This window comes from Nelumbo lutea, chromosome 4 (assembly GCF_056320005.1).
Source record: "Nelumbo lutea isolate HS-2025 chromosome 4, American lotus-T2T, whole genome shotgun sequence".
Classification (NCBI taxonomy): domain Eukaryota; kingdom Viridiplantae; phylum Streptophyta; class Magnoliopsida; order Proteales; family Nelumbonaceae; genus Nelumbo; species Nelumbo lutea.
The window spans coordinates 18227959-18244113 of NC_142687.1; the positions used below are offsets into that span (position 1 = coordinate 18227959).

General features: G+C 40.7%; 1 protein-coding gene across 1 annotated transcript in view; it reads right to left on the reverse strand.

Annotated features, from left to right (window-relative positions):
* LOC148854307 (DNAJ heat shock N-terminal domain-containing protein) overlaps nucleotides 1–16155 on the reverse strand; it is a 76950-nt gene that overhangs the window by 41020 nt on the left and 19775 nt on the right. Inside the window, exons 8-10 of the mRNA XM_088940896.1 lie at nucleotides 11800–11910; nucleotides 1175–1232; nucleotides 696–792 (exon numbers count right to left, since the gene is read on the reverse strand). Coding sequence (XP_088797022.1) covers nucleotides 696–792; nucleotides 1175–1232; nucleotides 11800–11910 — 266 coding nt within the window. The remainder of the gene's footprint in view (nucleotides 1–695; nucleotides 793–1174; nucleotides 1233–11799; nucleotides 11911–16155) is intronic.

Below are 16155 nucleotides of genomic sequence, written 5' to 3' on the forward strand. Positions count from 1 at the left end.
TCAACAGAACACCAAAGAAAAGGCAAGGACTGCAGAATGAAGGCCAAAGAGACGAATACAAGACAAAATTACAAAATAAATAACTTTCTCTCAATTCTACTCTTAGCTAACCAACAAGAACATAGTTGGGCCACCACTACAATCAGACATTCCAGTAAGAAGCTAATAATCTATCCAAGTATTCTTGTTATTAAAGCATCAAGAATACAAGGATGTCAGTGGGACAATTTAAATGGTAAACTCATATTGACCCAACTCTATCAGGTTAGGGTTGGATCAGCCTTAATCAGGTTTAGGATCAGATTCGGGTTGATGCTGACCCATGCTAAACCCGGGCCATTGGCATTGCAGTATTCAAATATTTGTATATAAAGCCTTGGTTGAGCATAAATTTAATTTATGTGGGACAAGTTGGATTAGGTATGTCACAACTTTCACAGTATCCCGTCCTTGTTTAGTAATATTGGATGGGTTTCAGGTTGAACCATGCCCATGCTGAACCTGACCCATTGACATCCCTGTAAGGCGTTCAGCACCAAAATCAACTATAGATTGTATCCTAAGAGTCACCATCCTGAGATATTACTGTCAATAAGGCCCACTTTCACTTGACATATGCAGCTTTACTATGTAAGACAGATCAAGTTCAGGGCTACTAGTAATAAACTTGACAAGAAAAGATATTCAAGAATTACCAGTGACTCCTTTGAGTAGTACAAGATACGAGGTAAACCAAGAATTGTTGTTGCAAACCAGTCAGAAACTGCATCTACTGATAGATCTCCTTGATACCTATTCAAGAAGTTCATTAGCATCCCTTTCATAAGAGCATCAATTTTCTTTTATGTTTTTTTTTCTTTCTTTTTCTGAGTGGATTGGAGGAATTTACAATTCTAAATGCATTGAGCATATAGAAAAATGGGCTATTTCGCCATCAACCTCAAATGTCAACTTTTTTTTTGGCACTAGGGGAATGGGTTACACAATGGTGGTACTGCAGTAGCCCTCCCCCAACCTGCCCCGACCCTGGTGAAGGCAGGATTCATTCCCAGGTTTCAACTAGGATCAGTCGGAGGCTTTACCAGCAAGCTAGCTGGCACCTTCAAATGGAAAAGTAAATTACTCAGGAGACCTATTTTTCATCTTGAAATTAACAAACCCTTCGGGAACTCACCTAACAAGACAATCTGAACTTCTACAATCTTGAGGAAATGCAACAAGCATAGGTAGGCCTGTACATATGATCAGAAGTCAGGAACTTCCAGGTGAAAGCAAAACAAAAGGAAAAGCACCCATAAAAACAAACTTTAGATCAAGATCTAAAAATCACCATAGAAAACTATGGGAAACATACAACTTACAAAGTTGCAAAAGATTTTTAATGCAGATTCCTACATAGATAATGCGATTTTAAACCTACATTGGATTTGCATTTTTTTTCTTAAGATTTCTTTTTAGTTAAGAAGTTATTCAGGAGGTAGTGAGATTCTTAATGGTGGAAGATGAAGTTGGGTTGGTTATTACTTTATTATTTTATCCACTAAAAGACAAAGTCATAACTCATTAAGTTCAGCCACTTCAACCATTATCAAATGAATGGTGTTAACACAAAGAACTGGCATGTCCATAAACTTTATGGAGAGCTTAGCTGCTTAGGGCCCCATAGAGCATAAAACCATCAAAGCACAAGGAAAGAAAGAAAAATAATTCTCAACATATCAATCAATACTCTACGTTGTAAAGCATGCAGGTTCTCATTTTATCATTTGGATAACAATGTTGCAATTTCCATTAACCAAAACTAATTAAGTATGACAGCAGATGTCAAGTAGGTTCGAGCTGGAGATCAGGGTTCAGGTGTTTTTTCGTCATTTTATTCCATTGAATAATCATCCCTGTTTCTTGGCTTGCCACGGAACTTCAGATTAATGGGAGTTATTATTTGTTCTCTGTTTGATATCCCTTGGCCCTGTCCCACTAGTGATCCTGAGGTTAATCCCACCTAAATGTGCCCCACTGTTGGCATAAGAATTTTTAGGGAATCTTCATACAACATAATTCACTCAATTAAAGCTTTTATTATTTTGTGTATGGGTCTCCTTGATTACATCCCTGTGAGAAGCAGAGATAACCCTTTTATTCAACATTGCCAAATTCTAGTGAGAATTCTGGTCTCATCTGATAAATGAAATTCATTTGTAAATTGGAAATCAGTCAAATTATGTAATGGGTTGTAGGCCCTTCTTCAACTTGCGGGAGTCCTAAAGTCAGCCAAGTTAAATAACAAGGCTGTAGTCCTCCCAATTACTACATTTCATAAGAAGCCATAGTCAGTTGGATTAAATAGTTGGAGTGTAGATGGCTTAAGCCCCATACATTATTCTTCAGATTTGGCATTTGTAGAGTCATTACAATTGAAATCTTAGAGTTGATCTAATGGAATAAAGGTATAAGTACATGGATTTAGACCCTATGGAGAGTGTGCTGTAGACACTTGAGTAAGTGACCACAGTGACTCACGTTGCATCACAAACCCAAGTTTGGTGACTCACAGTGCAATCCAACTCAGTGGTTAAATCACAACAGGCATACTCGCCATGAGACATAGTAAACCATTGTCACAGTGCAGAACACAACCGAGCTTACCGCAGACATTAGCGTCCCACAATTCTATGCATCAATGCAATAATCCTCTGCGCTTCTATGACATATCACCAAAGCGCTACAGCGCAGCAGCATAACGTGCCCACAAAGGTCTGTAACAACATATTACCTGAACACCACAGTACAGTAGTATAACACACCAAAAGAACTGTGATGATAAACCAGCACCTTAATGTTGCAAAAAAATGTCCAAGGCATGGGAATCTTCCAAAAGCAGGGTGGTAACTACACTTCAGCTCACATGCAGACTCCAAGGAGAAGGGCAGGACACCAAACCCAGGGATCTCCATAGCGACACGTGGTGAAACCCCACTCATGAACTCTTTGTCCTAGATCTAACCGAATAACAAACTTTCCCACTATGGGGAAGTTCCCTCTTATATTATGTGATTTCATATTTTGTTAAGGACTCTTCTCTATAAATAGAAGAGGAGATTACAGATGGTAGCAGCAATGTTGGTGGTGAGGAGGAGATTCATATGGAAGACAATTTTTGCTTTAAGGAAGTGAAGGTCGGGAGGTTGGGTGTAGATCTGGGCCGAAGAAGCAACACCTAGGAGAAGGAGGAGGCACTTGTCGAGGTGACTGTCAAAAAACCACACAGTATAAGAAATCATGTCATGCATGTGACGAAAATCTTTTCCAGGTTGAAGCATGGTCTGGTCGGAACAGACCCAACAAAGAATTATAAATGGGTCAATGGAAGAAAATGTGCAAAAGGTATTGGGTCTGCTTGATCTGATCTTAAGGGGTCAATGACGCAGGCTCAATCTTCGGGTTCCCAATTGAGGAAGGAACAACAAGACAAGGTGGGTGTTGACGGCCCTAATGCTGAAGAAAATTTGTTGTCACAAACTGGCAATGATAAGGATGGTGTTTCTCACTGTATGCCACTCCAGAAATTAGTGGATAGAGAGGTCACAATTAGTAAGAGTTTGGGTTTATTTTTTGGGGGTGATGAGGAGTTTGCTAGAAGGGCCTTTGACGAGTTTGAGAGGAGGAAAAGGGGTGAGAAATTGAAAAGAAAAGCTCATACAAAAGGAGGCAAAGATTGGGACAAGGATAATTCAGGGCAGGAAGATGCATTCGTGGACGAAGATTGAGACCTTGTCTGTTTCACAAGCTGAGGATCGAGGATCATTGGATTAGGTGTCTAGTTGGCGGCCACCTTAGTTTTGAGGGGTTTCTTACTACTTTCTTGGTTGTTTCTATTGTTCTCTGGCTGAGTTCGGTTTGTTGAGTCTGTAGGTCTGTCATTTGTGTGTTTTTGGGTTTTGTTATGGTTTGTTGTTGTCCCAATTGGGGTCCTCTGGTTGTTAGTCTCTTTTCGGGTGATTCCTTATTGTTAGTGTCAAGTATGTAGGAGTAATTTTTCCTTTGTGCTTGTGTTTAGGTGCTGATGTAAGTTTATGTTAGATTTAATGTCCCTAACTTAAGTAGGGGCATATATGACTTTTCCACATTATTTTAGTAATATAAAATACATCTGGCTGAATGGGAGAGTGAATTTTTTCTCTTATTTGAATCAGAACCTTTTCTCCTTGTTTCTCTTCTGCTCTTCTCCTTTCTTTCTCTCCTTCTCTCTTCTCTCTCTCTTCCTTGACTGTTATCAGTCTAACAGGCAGAACGAACACTAACATGGTATCAGAGCTAAACTGAGCAAATCGGATCTGCCCAGAATTCTGTTATCTGCGCACCCACCTAGGTTTTCTCTTATTTTCTTTGCCACCAGCTAGAGATAAGGGACAGGGCTGAAAAGGAGTGATCGCCCTCTTACCTTGGAGGTTTCTATGCCTCCAGTTGTGGTGTTTGTGGTCAGTTGCTGCAGTTTCTAAGAAGTCCTCCCCTAATCGATGAAGAGAAGAGGGCTGATCCGTGTGGTGCAGTGGGTGTCTGTGTGGTCTGATTTTCGGTGACCAGGTAAGAGGTTTTATGCATTTTTTTTTGTGTGAATCAAATGAGAAGTCTATTTCAGACTGTATGGTGGGATTTCAGATTGTAGTGTGCTAGGGTTTGTGCACCCTTCAGTGTGATTCGAAGGGGGGGGGTTCCTCAAACAGTGTTGGGAAGTTTCAGGCAGTCGTGGAGTTGGGTTTGTGGTGTAAAGAGTGCAATCTGCAGCAGTAGTAAGTGCTGAAATCAGGGTGTTGTGTGATCTAGTGTGCAGTTAGCCAAATTCAGCAATATCAGAATTCAGCAATGGGAGACAACAGTGATAACAAGACTACGTGAATGTTCAAATGACCTCCATTAAGCTGAATGGAGAAAATTATGTACCTTGGGCCAAATCTATAGAAGTCTTTCTTAAGACAAAGAATAAGGTGAAGCACATAAGGGATGAAAAACCTTCCATTGATTCTCTTGAGTAAGATGATTGGGAGCAAGCAGATGCACAGATAATCACATGGTTATGGAATAGTACAGAACCCAATATTAGTATAAAGTTCATGTTCCTTGATACTGCCAAAGAAGTGTGTGGCCATGCTAAGAAGCTGTATTCGGGTCAAGACAACACAACTAGAGTATATCAGTTGTACCAGGAATACATTAATCTACAACAGGGTAATCAGAGTCTTGAGGAGTACTATGCTAGTATGAGAAACATTCGTAATAAATTGAATGTTTGTCACCCCTGCCCCCCACTTCTAATGTCAAAATTCAACAACAATAGAGAGAACAACTTGATGTGACTCGGTTTTTGGTGGGGCTGAAATCTGAATATGAACCAGTGCGGGCTAAGATACTAGGAGGGTCAGCTCTCCTTCCTTAGAAGAGGTGTTTGCTCAACTCAGAAGGATTTCCATTGCATCTACCGAGAACCCTAATATTTCCGATAGATCAGCCCTAGCAGTATCCAGAGGTTGTGGTGTTAGAAGTGGAGCTCGGGGAGCTCAGTCTGGCCGTAATGGTAGTAGTGGACCGGCATATGGCCGGAGTGGTGGTAGTGGACCTACATATAACCGTGGTGGTGGTCATACTAGAGGTCGAGATTCAGGGGGAGCCCGTGGCAAAGGACGTAGTTCATGTTCAAAGAGGTGTACACACTGTGGTCTGGATGGACATACCATCAATTATTGCTATGACTTGCATGGCCCACCTTCAACTTGGGCCAATCATGCCGTGACCAGTGATAGTAGCTTCAGACAGGAGAGCCATTTAGCCGACTAGGTACCTCCTACATCCACAGATGTTGTTGGGAAGGAGATGATGAGTATTCCCCGTGATGAGTATGAGAGGTTAGTACAGGCCACATCTCAGCAGAACACAGTCACTCTCACACACTCAGGCATGGCTTGTCTATCATCCACACCCCATCCCTGGGTTATTGATTCTGGAGCCTCTGATCACATGACTAGAACTCCAGGTGTGTTTTCTTCCCTCTCTCATTGCTCAACATCACAATTTGTTACCCTTGCTAATGGTTCCACATCCTCCATTTATGGTGTTGGTAATGTTGACCTGGACCCTGTATCCCTATCCTTAGTTTTGTATGTCCCTAAATTTCCTTTTAATCTTATGTCTGCTAGTAAGACCAAGTCTCTTAACTGCTCCACTACCTTTTACCCCTCTTTGAGTGTTTTTCAGAATCTCAAGACGGGGATGAAGATTGGTGGAGGACATGAAGCCGATGGATTGTATTATCTTGATGGTGGTGGAAGTACGTCAACAACTCTCCAATTGTCCCTCTCTCCTCTCCAGTGGCACTGTTGATTTGGTCATCCTTCACTAAAAGTTTTGAAGTCTTTGGTTCCTTCATTGAGTCATCTTTCTGTTTTGGATTGTGAGTCGTGTCAGTTGGGGAAACATCATTGTGTTCCCTTTAGTCCTAGAGTTGATAATCGTGTATTGAGTCCTTTTTCTTTGGTTCATTCAGATGTTTGGGGTCCTTATAAGGTGATGTCATACAATGGATATAAATATTTTGTCATTTTTGTTGATGATTATTCAAGGATGACGTGGCTCTATTTAATGAAAGAAAGAAATGAATTGTTTACCATTTTCCAAAAGTTTTATGTTGAGATTCGCAACCAATTTGGTGTTCACATTAAAATTTTTCGTTCTGATAATGGTCGTGAATATATCTCTTCATCATTTCAGGACTACCTAGACCAACATGGCATTATCCATCAGACTTCATGTACCTACACCCCACAACAAAACAGGGTGGCTGAGAGAAAGAATCGTCACCTCTTGGAAACAGCTCAATCCCTAATGCATCACATGAATGTTCCCAAATCCTTTTGGAGTGATGCAGTGCTTACTTCCTACTTCTTGGTTAACCGGATGCCCATGTCTATCCTTGATGGTCATTCCCCATTCACCACATTGTTTCCTACCTTGTCTCTGTTTCCTCTCTCTCCTCGAGTTTTTGGATGTGTTTGTTTTGTTCATAATCTTGGGCCAGGAATGGACAAGTTAGATGCACGGTCTATTAAGTGCATCTTCCTTGGCTATTCCCGAACTCAAAAAGGGTACAAGTGTTATCACCCTAGCTCTCGACGTTCCCTTGTATGTGTTGATGTTACTTTCTTTGAATCTACTCCATTCTTCTTGGGGTCTGGTGATGTTTCTTCCTCCTCCCCTTCCTCTTCCAATTGTGGACTTTGCTCCTCTTATTCCCGCAGTGACCAAGTCTGTGCCTCCGATGCCACCACCTGTTGATCGACCACCAATCCATCATGTGTATACACATCACCCACATGTACCGGCACCTCCTCCAGCTTCATCATTGTCGACAGATCCGGCAATTGTTACCACACCAGCCCCAACCCCAGTATCTGATCTTGATCTTCCCATTGCCTTGTGGAAAGGTAAGTGCAGTTGTACCCTTAATCCTATTTCTAGTTATGTTTCACTGACTCACCTTTCCACTTCCCATCACCAATTTATCTCTTTATTATCCTATGTTGTTATACCTAAGGATGTCCAGGAAGCCCTTGCCTCTCCAGGATGGTGTCGTGCAATGGAAGAAGAACTCTCAGCTCTGGCTCATAATCATACATGAGAACTCACCACTCTTCCTCCTGGTAAGCGGGTTGTTGGCTATAAGTGGGTTTATACGGTTAAGTATTTACCTGATGATAGTATAAAGCGGTTGAAAGCTAGATTGGTTGCTAATGGGTATTCCCAAACCTATGGTATTGATTACATAGAGACTTTCTCCCTGATTGCTAATATTGGTTCAATTCGTGTTGTGATTTCTCTTGCTGTGATGTATGATTGGCCCCTCTATCAACTTGATATCAAGAATGCCCTCTTGCATGGTGATCTGCTCGAGGAGGTCTATACGGAGCAACCACCGAGGTTTATTTCTCAAGGGGAGGATGGTAAGGTGTGCCGGCTACTAAAGGCCACTTATGGGCTTAAACAGTCTCCTCGAGCATGGTTTGGTAGATTTAGTGAGGTAGTAAAGAAGTTTGGTATGAAATAGTGCCAAGTTGACCATTCCGTCTTCAGTCATGACTCTCAAGCAAGGAAGATCCTATTAGTGGTGTATGTAGATGATAATGTCATTACCTAGAATGATAAAATGGGCATTGACAGGTTGAAGATCTTTCTGTAGGATAATTTTCAGACAAAGGACCTTGGTAAATTGAAGTATTTCTTGGGGATAGAAGTAGCAAGGTCCAAGCATGGTATTAACTTGTGTCAGAGGAAATATGCTCTTGATTTGCTTGAAGAAACAGGTTTGTTAGGTGCTAAACCAGCTGAAACTCCTATGGAAACAAACACTAAGCTGAGCAGTGATATGGGTGCAGTGTTTGAAGACCCTGGCAGATATCGGCGGCTGGTGGGTAAACTGAACTACCTAACATCACTCGGCCAGACATTTCATTCGCAGTTAGTGTGGTAAGTTAGTTCATGCAGAAACCTCTGGTTCCACATTGGGACGCGGTTATAAGGATTCTAAGGTATTTAAAGGGGGCTCCTGGTCGTGGTTTGATATACAGAAGTGGTGGAAAACTTGAAATAGAAGGATATACTAATGCTGATTGGGCCAGCTCTGTATCTGATAGGAGATCTACCACAGGCTATTGCACTTTTCTTGGGAGTAATCTGGTGACATGGAAAAGCAAGAAGCAGACAGTTGTGGCAAGAAGTAGTGCAGAGGCAGAATATAGAGCTATGGAACATACTACTTGTGAATTAGTGTGGCTAAGGAACCTTCTACAGAAGATGGGATACACTGTTGATACTCCAATAAATCTCTACTGTAACAATTAGGCTGCAGTTCACATTTCCTCTAATCTAGTGTTTCATGAGAGGACCAAACACATAGAGGTTGACTGTCACTTTGCTAGAGAGAAGGTGCTGAGTGGAGTGATAGACACTACATATGTCAACACAGGGAACCAGTGGGCAGATTTGTTTACTAAAGGGTTGAGTCGGGGGAGAGTGGACTACATATGTAACAAGCTGGGATTATATGATATATACTCTCCAACTTGAGGGGGAGTGTTAGTGTCGAGTATATAGGGGTAATTTTGTCTTTGTGCTTGTGTTTAGGTGCTGATGTAAGTTTATGTTAGATTTAATGTCCCTAACTTAAGTAGGGGCATATGTGACTTTTCCACATTATTTTAGTAATATAAAATACATCTGGCTGAATGGGAGAGTGAACTTTTTCTCTTATTCAAACCAGAATCTTTTCTCCTTGTTTCTCTTCTGCTCTTCTCCTTTCTCTCTTTCTCTCCTTCTCTCCTCTCTCTCTTCCTTGACTGTTATCAATCTAACAGGCAGACCGAACACTATCACTTATCACCTTTCTTTGTATTCTTCTTCTTTTTGATTTTTCTCTTTATTCTTCAAAAAAAAAAAAAATAGAAGAGGCTTAAAGCTCTCCTCTGAATACATTACCCTCTTTGCACTGTGTCCTCAACCTCTATTGCAGCCTCCATTAAAGCTCCTTGCAATCTTCCTTCTTTTTTTTTATCAGCAATGAAGGTTGATTCATTAATTAAAATATATGAGACTAAGTACAAGCTGATGACCCAAATGTCATCCCCAAGAACTACAACCAAAGTTACAAAGAAGCCCAATATAGATGTTGCCTTGCAGCACCTTGTTTAGCTAAATTATCTACTAACCCATTTGCACTCTTCCTAATCCACATTAAATCAGCATTTAAATCCTTTGTTAATCTTTCCATTTCCCTAAAGATATGTTTGAGGGTCCATGGGACATGTCTGTTACATCTTGCCCAAGATATAATAACTTTTGAATCCACTTCCACTTCCATCTGTTGAAACAATTGCTTTGCCAACCGGAGCCCCTGTAGTAATGCCAATAACTCTGCCTTTGTTGAATTTGTAATGCCAATTGGCCCTGAATATAGAGCAAATATCTTACATTCCACATTCCTGATTGCCCCCTCTACTCCTACTACTCCTGGGTTGCCCATATAGCTTCCATCAAAATTCAGCTTTACTTTGTTAACCTCTGGCAATTTCCATTCAGCTCTTAGGATTTCCTTTTCTCTAGAGGACTGTGCTCCTTCCATGCCCTTGGGATGTCAATTACTGAGAAAAGTTGGAAACTGTCTAAGGTTTTTATCCACAATGCAATCTCACTTTTATGTTGTCAATGACCTCTTTTAAAATTATACTTTTTCCAGCTTTCTTTCCTCCCAAACTCCCCAAGAAATAGCTTCTTTATTAGCCCTCCACATTATTCTCCATCTTTTCTTTTGTTGCCTCAAGAAGTTAGGATTGAAGATGTTTGTCACCTCTTGGGGATGGACCCACCTGCAGTCAAAGAGAGAACAGAAAAATTCCCAAATATGAAGCACAAAGGAACATGATATCGATAAATGGTAGAGGGACACTCCACCATCCCTACAAAGAAAACACATATGAAGAGAGAGGCAAGTAGTAGGCCTCCTTTTCTGCAGCAAGTCACATGTATTCTATCTTACCAAGGAAAAAAGTCCAAGAGAAAGCTTAAATTTTTGGTGGGGTAGGCTTGCTCCATATTTCTTTCACCAGGATAACCATCCCTTAGGGTCTAGCAGATGCAAGGTATTTGGAGAAAGAGGAGCAAGAGAAAAGCCCATCTGGGGAAATTACCTAGAACCTAGAACCCTCCAAGTTGGAGTCTAAGTAGACTGTCTGCAGGGTTCCAAGAAGATCAACCAACAAATTGCACTCTCTATCCCTAAGGCCTCTTTTGAAACCAGGGTTCCAATTGATACCTGAATGGGAAACCACACCCAGAAGAAATGGCATAAAGGTCAAGGAATTGATCTTGCAATTACTTTGTGCCACAACTTGAAATCTCCACAACCATTTTCCCAACAAAGTAGTATTTCTATGAGCAATGTTTTCTAACCCTAGACCCCTTGCTCTTTTGGCTTACTAGCTGGTTCCCACTTGACTAAATGAACCTTTTTTCTCCCCTAGTTCCCATAAGAAATCCCTCATGAACTTTTCTAATTGTCTTGCTATCCTTGCCGAGATGCAAAAGGTGGAGAGGAAGTTTGTAGATTTCTAGTGTGGCCCTAATCAAAGTGATTCTTTCCCCTAAGGATAAATAAGTTCTCTTCCAAGAGGCTAGTTTCTTTGAGAATCTCTCAACCACCGGCTTCCAAAATCCTTGTCCTCGGGTTCCCCCTCCAAAGGAAAGCCTAGGTAAGTAATAGGCCAGCTCCTAATCTCACAACCCAAGACCTCTGCAAAACTCAGAACTTGGGAAATCAGTACTGTAGACCACCCAGTGTTGTACCCCTACTACATAAGGAATTAAAGTATTAAACATTACATGTAGATTCTCACCCCAGGCTACATTTTTGCAAATTCATACTTAAATATTTTATTGCTTTGCTTATCAAGGAAATTCTGATATTTATTATTTTCCTTGGTTATCCCCCATCGCCCCTCCATATGAGCATGAAACATTAGATAGCAGTTTTTTATAAGTAATTAGACAAGAGTTTTTCAGTTATTAATTTAGCTTATTTGACAAATATATGTACTACAGGTCTAAACCTAAATGGAATCTCCTATTCATCTTTGAGGTAGCAATATTAATGAGACAAATAGCTGTAAATTATCAATTCAACAATCATAGGACTTTACAATCACCTTTGAATTCATAAGAAACCAAAACTGGCAGATGAACCAAAAGTGAGAACATTACCATTTCGAAAGAAAGGTTGGCCAGTGGACTTCCTCTCAGCAAGATACGTTGAAAGCCGGATATCACCAAGTTCCACCATAGCAGTGCTACCAACTCCCACCAATAAAGCAGCTGAATGCACAAAAACTATTTAGTATACATTAATAGTGTTTGGCCAATCAGTAGAACATGATGTAATGTCACAAATTATTTTGATAAGTGATGTAATGTCAAAATTTTAAGAAAAAACAAAACTAGTATCAGAAAAACAAATCAAACAAGTATGCAGAGATGCAAGAAACTTGTGATGTACACCCCAGGTCTCTTTTCTTTTTTTGATGAATAATAGTAATTTTATTAGTTCAAAAGCTGATTTAGAGTTGTGAAATCATACAACATCCCAGGGAGAGGCGTGAGCTGCAGCCCCTCCTTGAATCTTATGCTGTACCCCCAGCTGGTTTGCAAATTGCACCCCTTGTACAGCAGCTAATAGAACTGCCCTGATAGAGTCCCCACCTCCTAAAGGACCCAGGTAGAGCAACAGAATCTCTCCCTTCTCATTTCTCAAGACACCCCTCATTCCAGATAATCCTGGATTACCCATGCTACTTCCATCAAAGTTCAGCTTCAGTGAGCCTTTAGATGGAGGAGACCAACTTGTAATTGACTTATCCTTTAAGGGTGAACACCTTGCTATTGCTGACCAGTTTCTCCAAGAGTCATTAAAAGAGAATTGATGAAAGATTTCCAAAGTCTTCAGCCAAAGTGTTGCCCTATGAAAACACAGTCTTTCAATTCCTACCTGCTCCTTTCCTTTTCTTGAAAGGTTCTAGCATTCCTTTCTTCCCAAAGAGTCCAAATCACGGCAGCGCAAGCACATCTCCACATAATTCTCCCTCTTTTTGTAGGCAAAGAGAAAGTAGAATGGTTAAAGATCATGCGAACTTCTGCTGGTATACTCCAACTACTCCCAAACAACGAAAGTAGCCAAGCCCAAAGGTCTACAGAAAAAGGACAAGATATTAGTAGATAGTAACAATCCTACTTGTGAACTCTACAGAAGATACACCAATTGGGAGAAATACAGAGGAAATGTCATCTCTTTTGTAGGTTATCTAGAGTGCTTACTTTTCCATAGAATACTTCCCAACAAAATGCCATAATCTTTGGGGGAACAGGACTACACCAAATTTCCTTTGAAGGAAAAGGTTGTTGAGAAGAATGATGAGAGATAGACTTGAAGTAAGAAGCACAAGTAAAGGTTCCTTTGGGCCTAGGAGTCCACACACTTTTATCTGGCTTGGAGGGATCCAAGCAAATCTGATTAAGGCAACATAACAAGTCAGAGAGAGATTCAATTTCATCATCCCTTAGTCCCCTATGAAACCCAAAATCCCAATTAAGAGCCAAGGGTGTTCCCAATGGTGAAACAAATTTTGAGACCACCTCTTTTTTATACAAAGAAACAAAAAATAGCAAAGGGAAAATGTCCTTTAGGGGGGTGTCTCCTACCCAAAAACCCTCCCAAAAGCGAACAATGTTACCAGAAAAAACTTTAGACCTGATAAAATTAAGAAATTGAGGAAGGGTGTTGTGAATGGCCTTCCAAGGTGTTGTCAGGTTAGCTTGCCTTGAGAAATGGAAATGGTCTTCCATGAATGCTTCCCACCACCTCATGCCACAACCTCTCACTTTCCAATGGCCATTACCACAACCATTTCCATTTACCTAACAGATCTTGATTTTTTTCAATCACCCTCCCAAGTCCCAAACTCCCCTCTTCTTTACTTCTACAAACAATTTCCCAACTAACCAAATGATCCTTTTTTTCTTGTCCCGGCTCCCACAAGAAGTCTCTCATCAACTTCTCCAACTTCCTAGCTTCCCTAGCCGGTATCCTAAGACAGACAAAAAGTAAGTAGGTAAGTTAGCCAACGTAGCTCTTATTAAGGTAATTCTCCCTCCTAAAGAGATATACTTCTTCCACGAGGCTAATCTCTTCTCAAACTTTTCTAGCATTAGAGTCCAAAATCTACTCTCCCTAGGGTTTGCCCCTAATGGAAGCCCTAAGTATAACATAAGCCAAGAAGAGATGGAACACTCAAGACACTCCGCAATAACCTCAATCTCCCCATCCTCCAAGTTTATACCTGCTATGCAACTCTTTTCTAGATTTATTTTCAAATTAGAAATCCTTTCAAATCCTTTGATCAGCTCCTTTAGGTTTGCTACCTTCTCGCTAAAGCCTCCTTCACAGAAGATCATTAGGTCAGCTGCAAACTGAAGGTGGGTGGCTGGGATTTGGTGTCTCCCTATTCTCCAACCCCTAATGGCATCTTCACTATCAGCCTTAGTAATGATCCTACTAATCACATCGGCTACTAATGTAAAAAGGAAGGGTGGTGAGAGTGGACCCCCTTGCCTAACACCCTTACAAGCTGGAAAAAAGTCCCTCACCACACTATTTACTAGAATGGAGTAGTGATAGGTACTGATACACCCAGATATCCAACTACACCACTTGCCCCCAAATCCACAGCTTCTCATCACCTCTAATAAAAACTTTCAGTCCACCAAGTCATAGGCCTTTTCAATATCCAATTTACAAATAAAACCACTTTACCTAGACCTTTTCATTTCCTCCACACACTCATTCGCAATTAGGATCTGATATGTTATTTGTCATCCTTGAATGAAGGTCCCCTGAGTTTCACTAATGATAGAAGGAAGAACTGTTTTGATCCTCAAAGAAAGCACTTTATCTAGAATTTTATAGATGCTTGTCACCAGACTAATAGGCCTATAATCTTTTGGGTGGTTGGTATCAATATTCTTAGGAATCAAGGCAAAAAAAATGGCATTGATTCCAGGGCTTATTATATGATTATTTGCAAATTCCTTAAAGACTTCAACTAAATCCTCTTTCAGCACCTCCAAGCAATCTTGATAAAAGCTAATTGTAAAACCATCTGGACATAGAGCCTTGGATCTATCCCTTAGAAAGATAGCTTTCTTAATCTCTTCTTCCTCAAAATTCCTTTCCAACCACATTTCCATTCCGTCCTCAATTCTTGGCCATTCCATCCCTCCCACGATTGCTCTATCACTCAAAGGTCTTCTATAGATCGATTTGAAGTGGTCCACAAATTTTCTGGCTATGTCATCCTGGTTGGTAATCACCTCCTCTCCTATCTCTAGCTTGGTCACAAAATTCTTTCTTCGTCTCTCATTGGCCAAGTCATGGAAAAATCTAGTGTTCCCATCGCATTCCTTAATCCACTTGTGTCTAGATTTTTGTCTCCAGCTAATTTCTTCCCTCAATAACACTTCTTCCAAATCCTTTTTCAATTATCTCCTTAACACCCTGTCATCCTCGGTTAAACCATTTTGAGATTCCTTTACATCCAAGTTTTCTATTCGAGAGATTAGGCTCATTTTTTGCTCCTCAATTCTGCCAAATTGATCTCTATTCCACTCTTTTATTTTGGCTCTCAACCTCTTTAACTTCTTATGGAACTTGACCCCCTTCCATCTTACCCCCCTCACCTCCTCACCCCACCGTTCCTTCACTTTTTTCACAAAATCTTGATGGGTAAGCCACATATTTTCAAATCTAAAAGGTTTGGGTCCAGTAGGAAAAGTCTCGGTGCCTATCTGGATAAGACAATGATCAGAGGTGACCCTAGGTAATGCTCTAGCAACCAAGTTTTCCCAACTATTCTCCCATGCTAGGTTAAATAAAAATCTGTCCAACTTTGAACACAAAGGAGTTTCCTGAAGGTTGGACCAAGTAAAACTGGTTTGCAGCAATGGTATTTCCTTCAACTCACAATATTCAATAAAACCATTAAATTTCCTTACTTGTTGTGATTACCTGTTGGAGATTATTGGTTTCTTCAGAGAATCTAATGACATTAAAATCCCCACCCAGGCACCAAGGGCCATCATGTAATTCCTCCCGCATCCCATTTCTCTCTCTATAGGAGTTAGGGCCATAAACGTTGGTTAGAACCCATACACACCCATCCTCTACATTCTTAAACTTAATGGAAACGGAGAATCTGTCTATCAATTCTTCCACATCCTCCCTCCACAGTGTTACAATCACCCCGAGGCTCCCTAGGAAGGAGATGAAGTCCAACCTACACCTCTAGACCTCCAGAACCTCCTAACCCATCTCCCATCTAATTCCATCAATTTGGATTCTTGTAAAAGCACAATGTCGGGTTTTTCCCTTTGGAGTAGATCTTTGATTACCCTTCTCTTTCTTGCACTACCTAGACCTCTTACATTCTAGTTGATAATTTTCGTCGAGACAAAAATAGCAAAACACCCACTAAGAAGCCTTAGTCTCCTTATCTTAGACCCTTCCTCCTC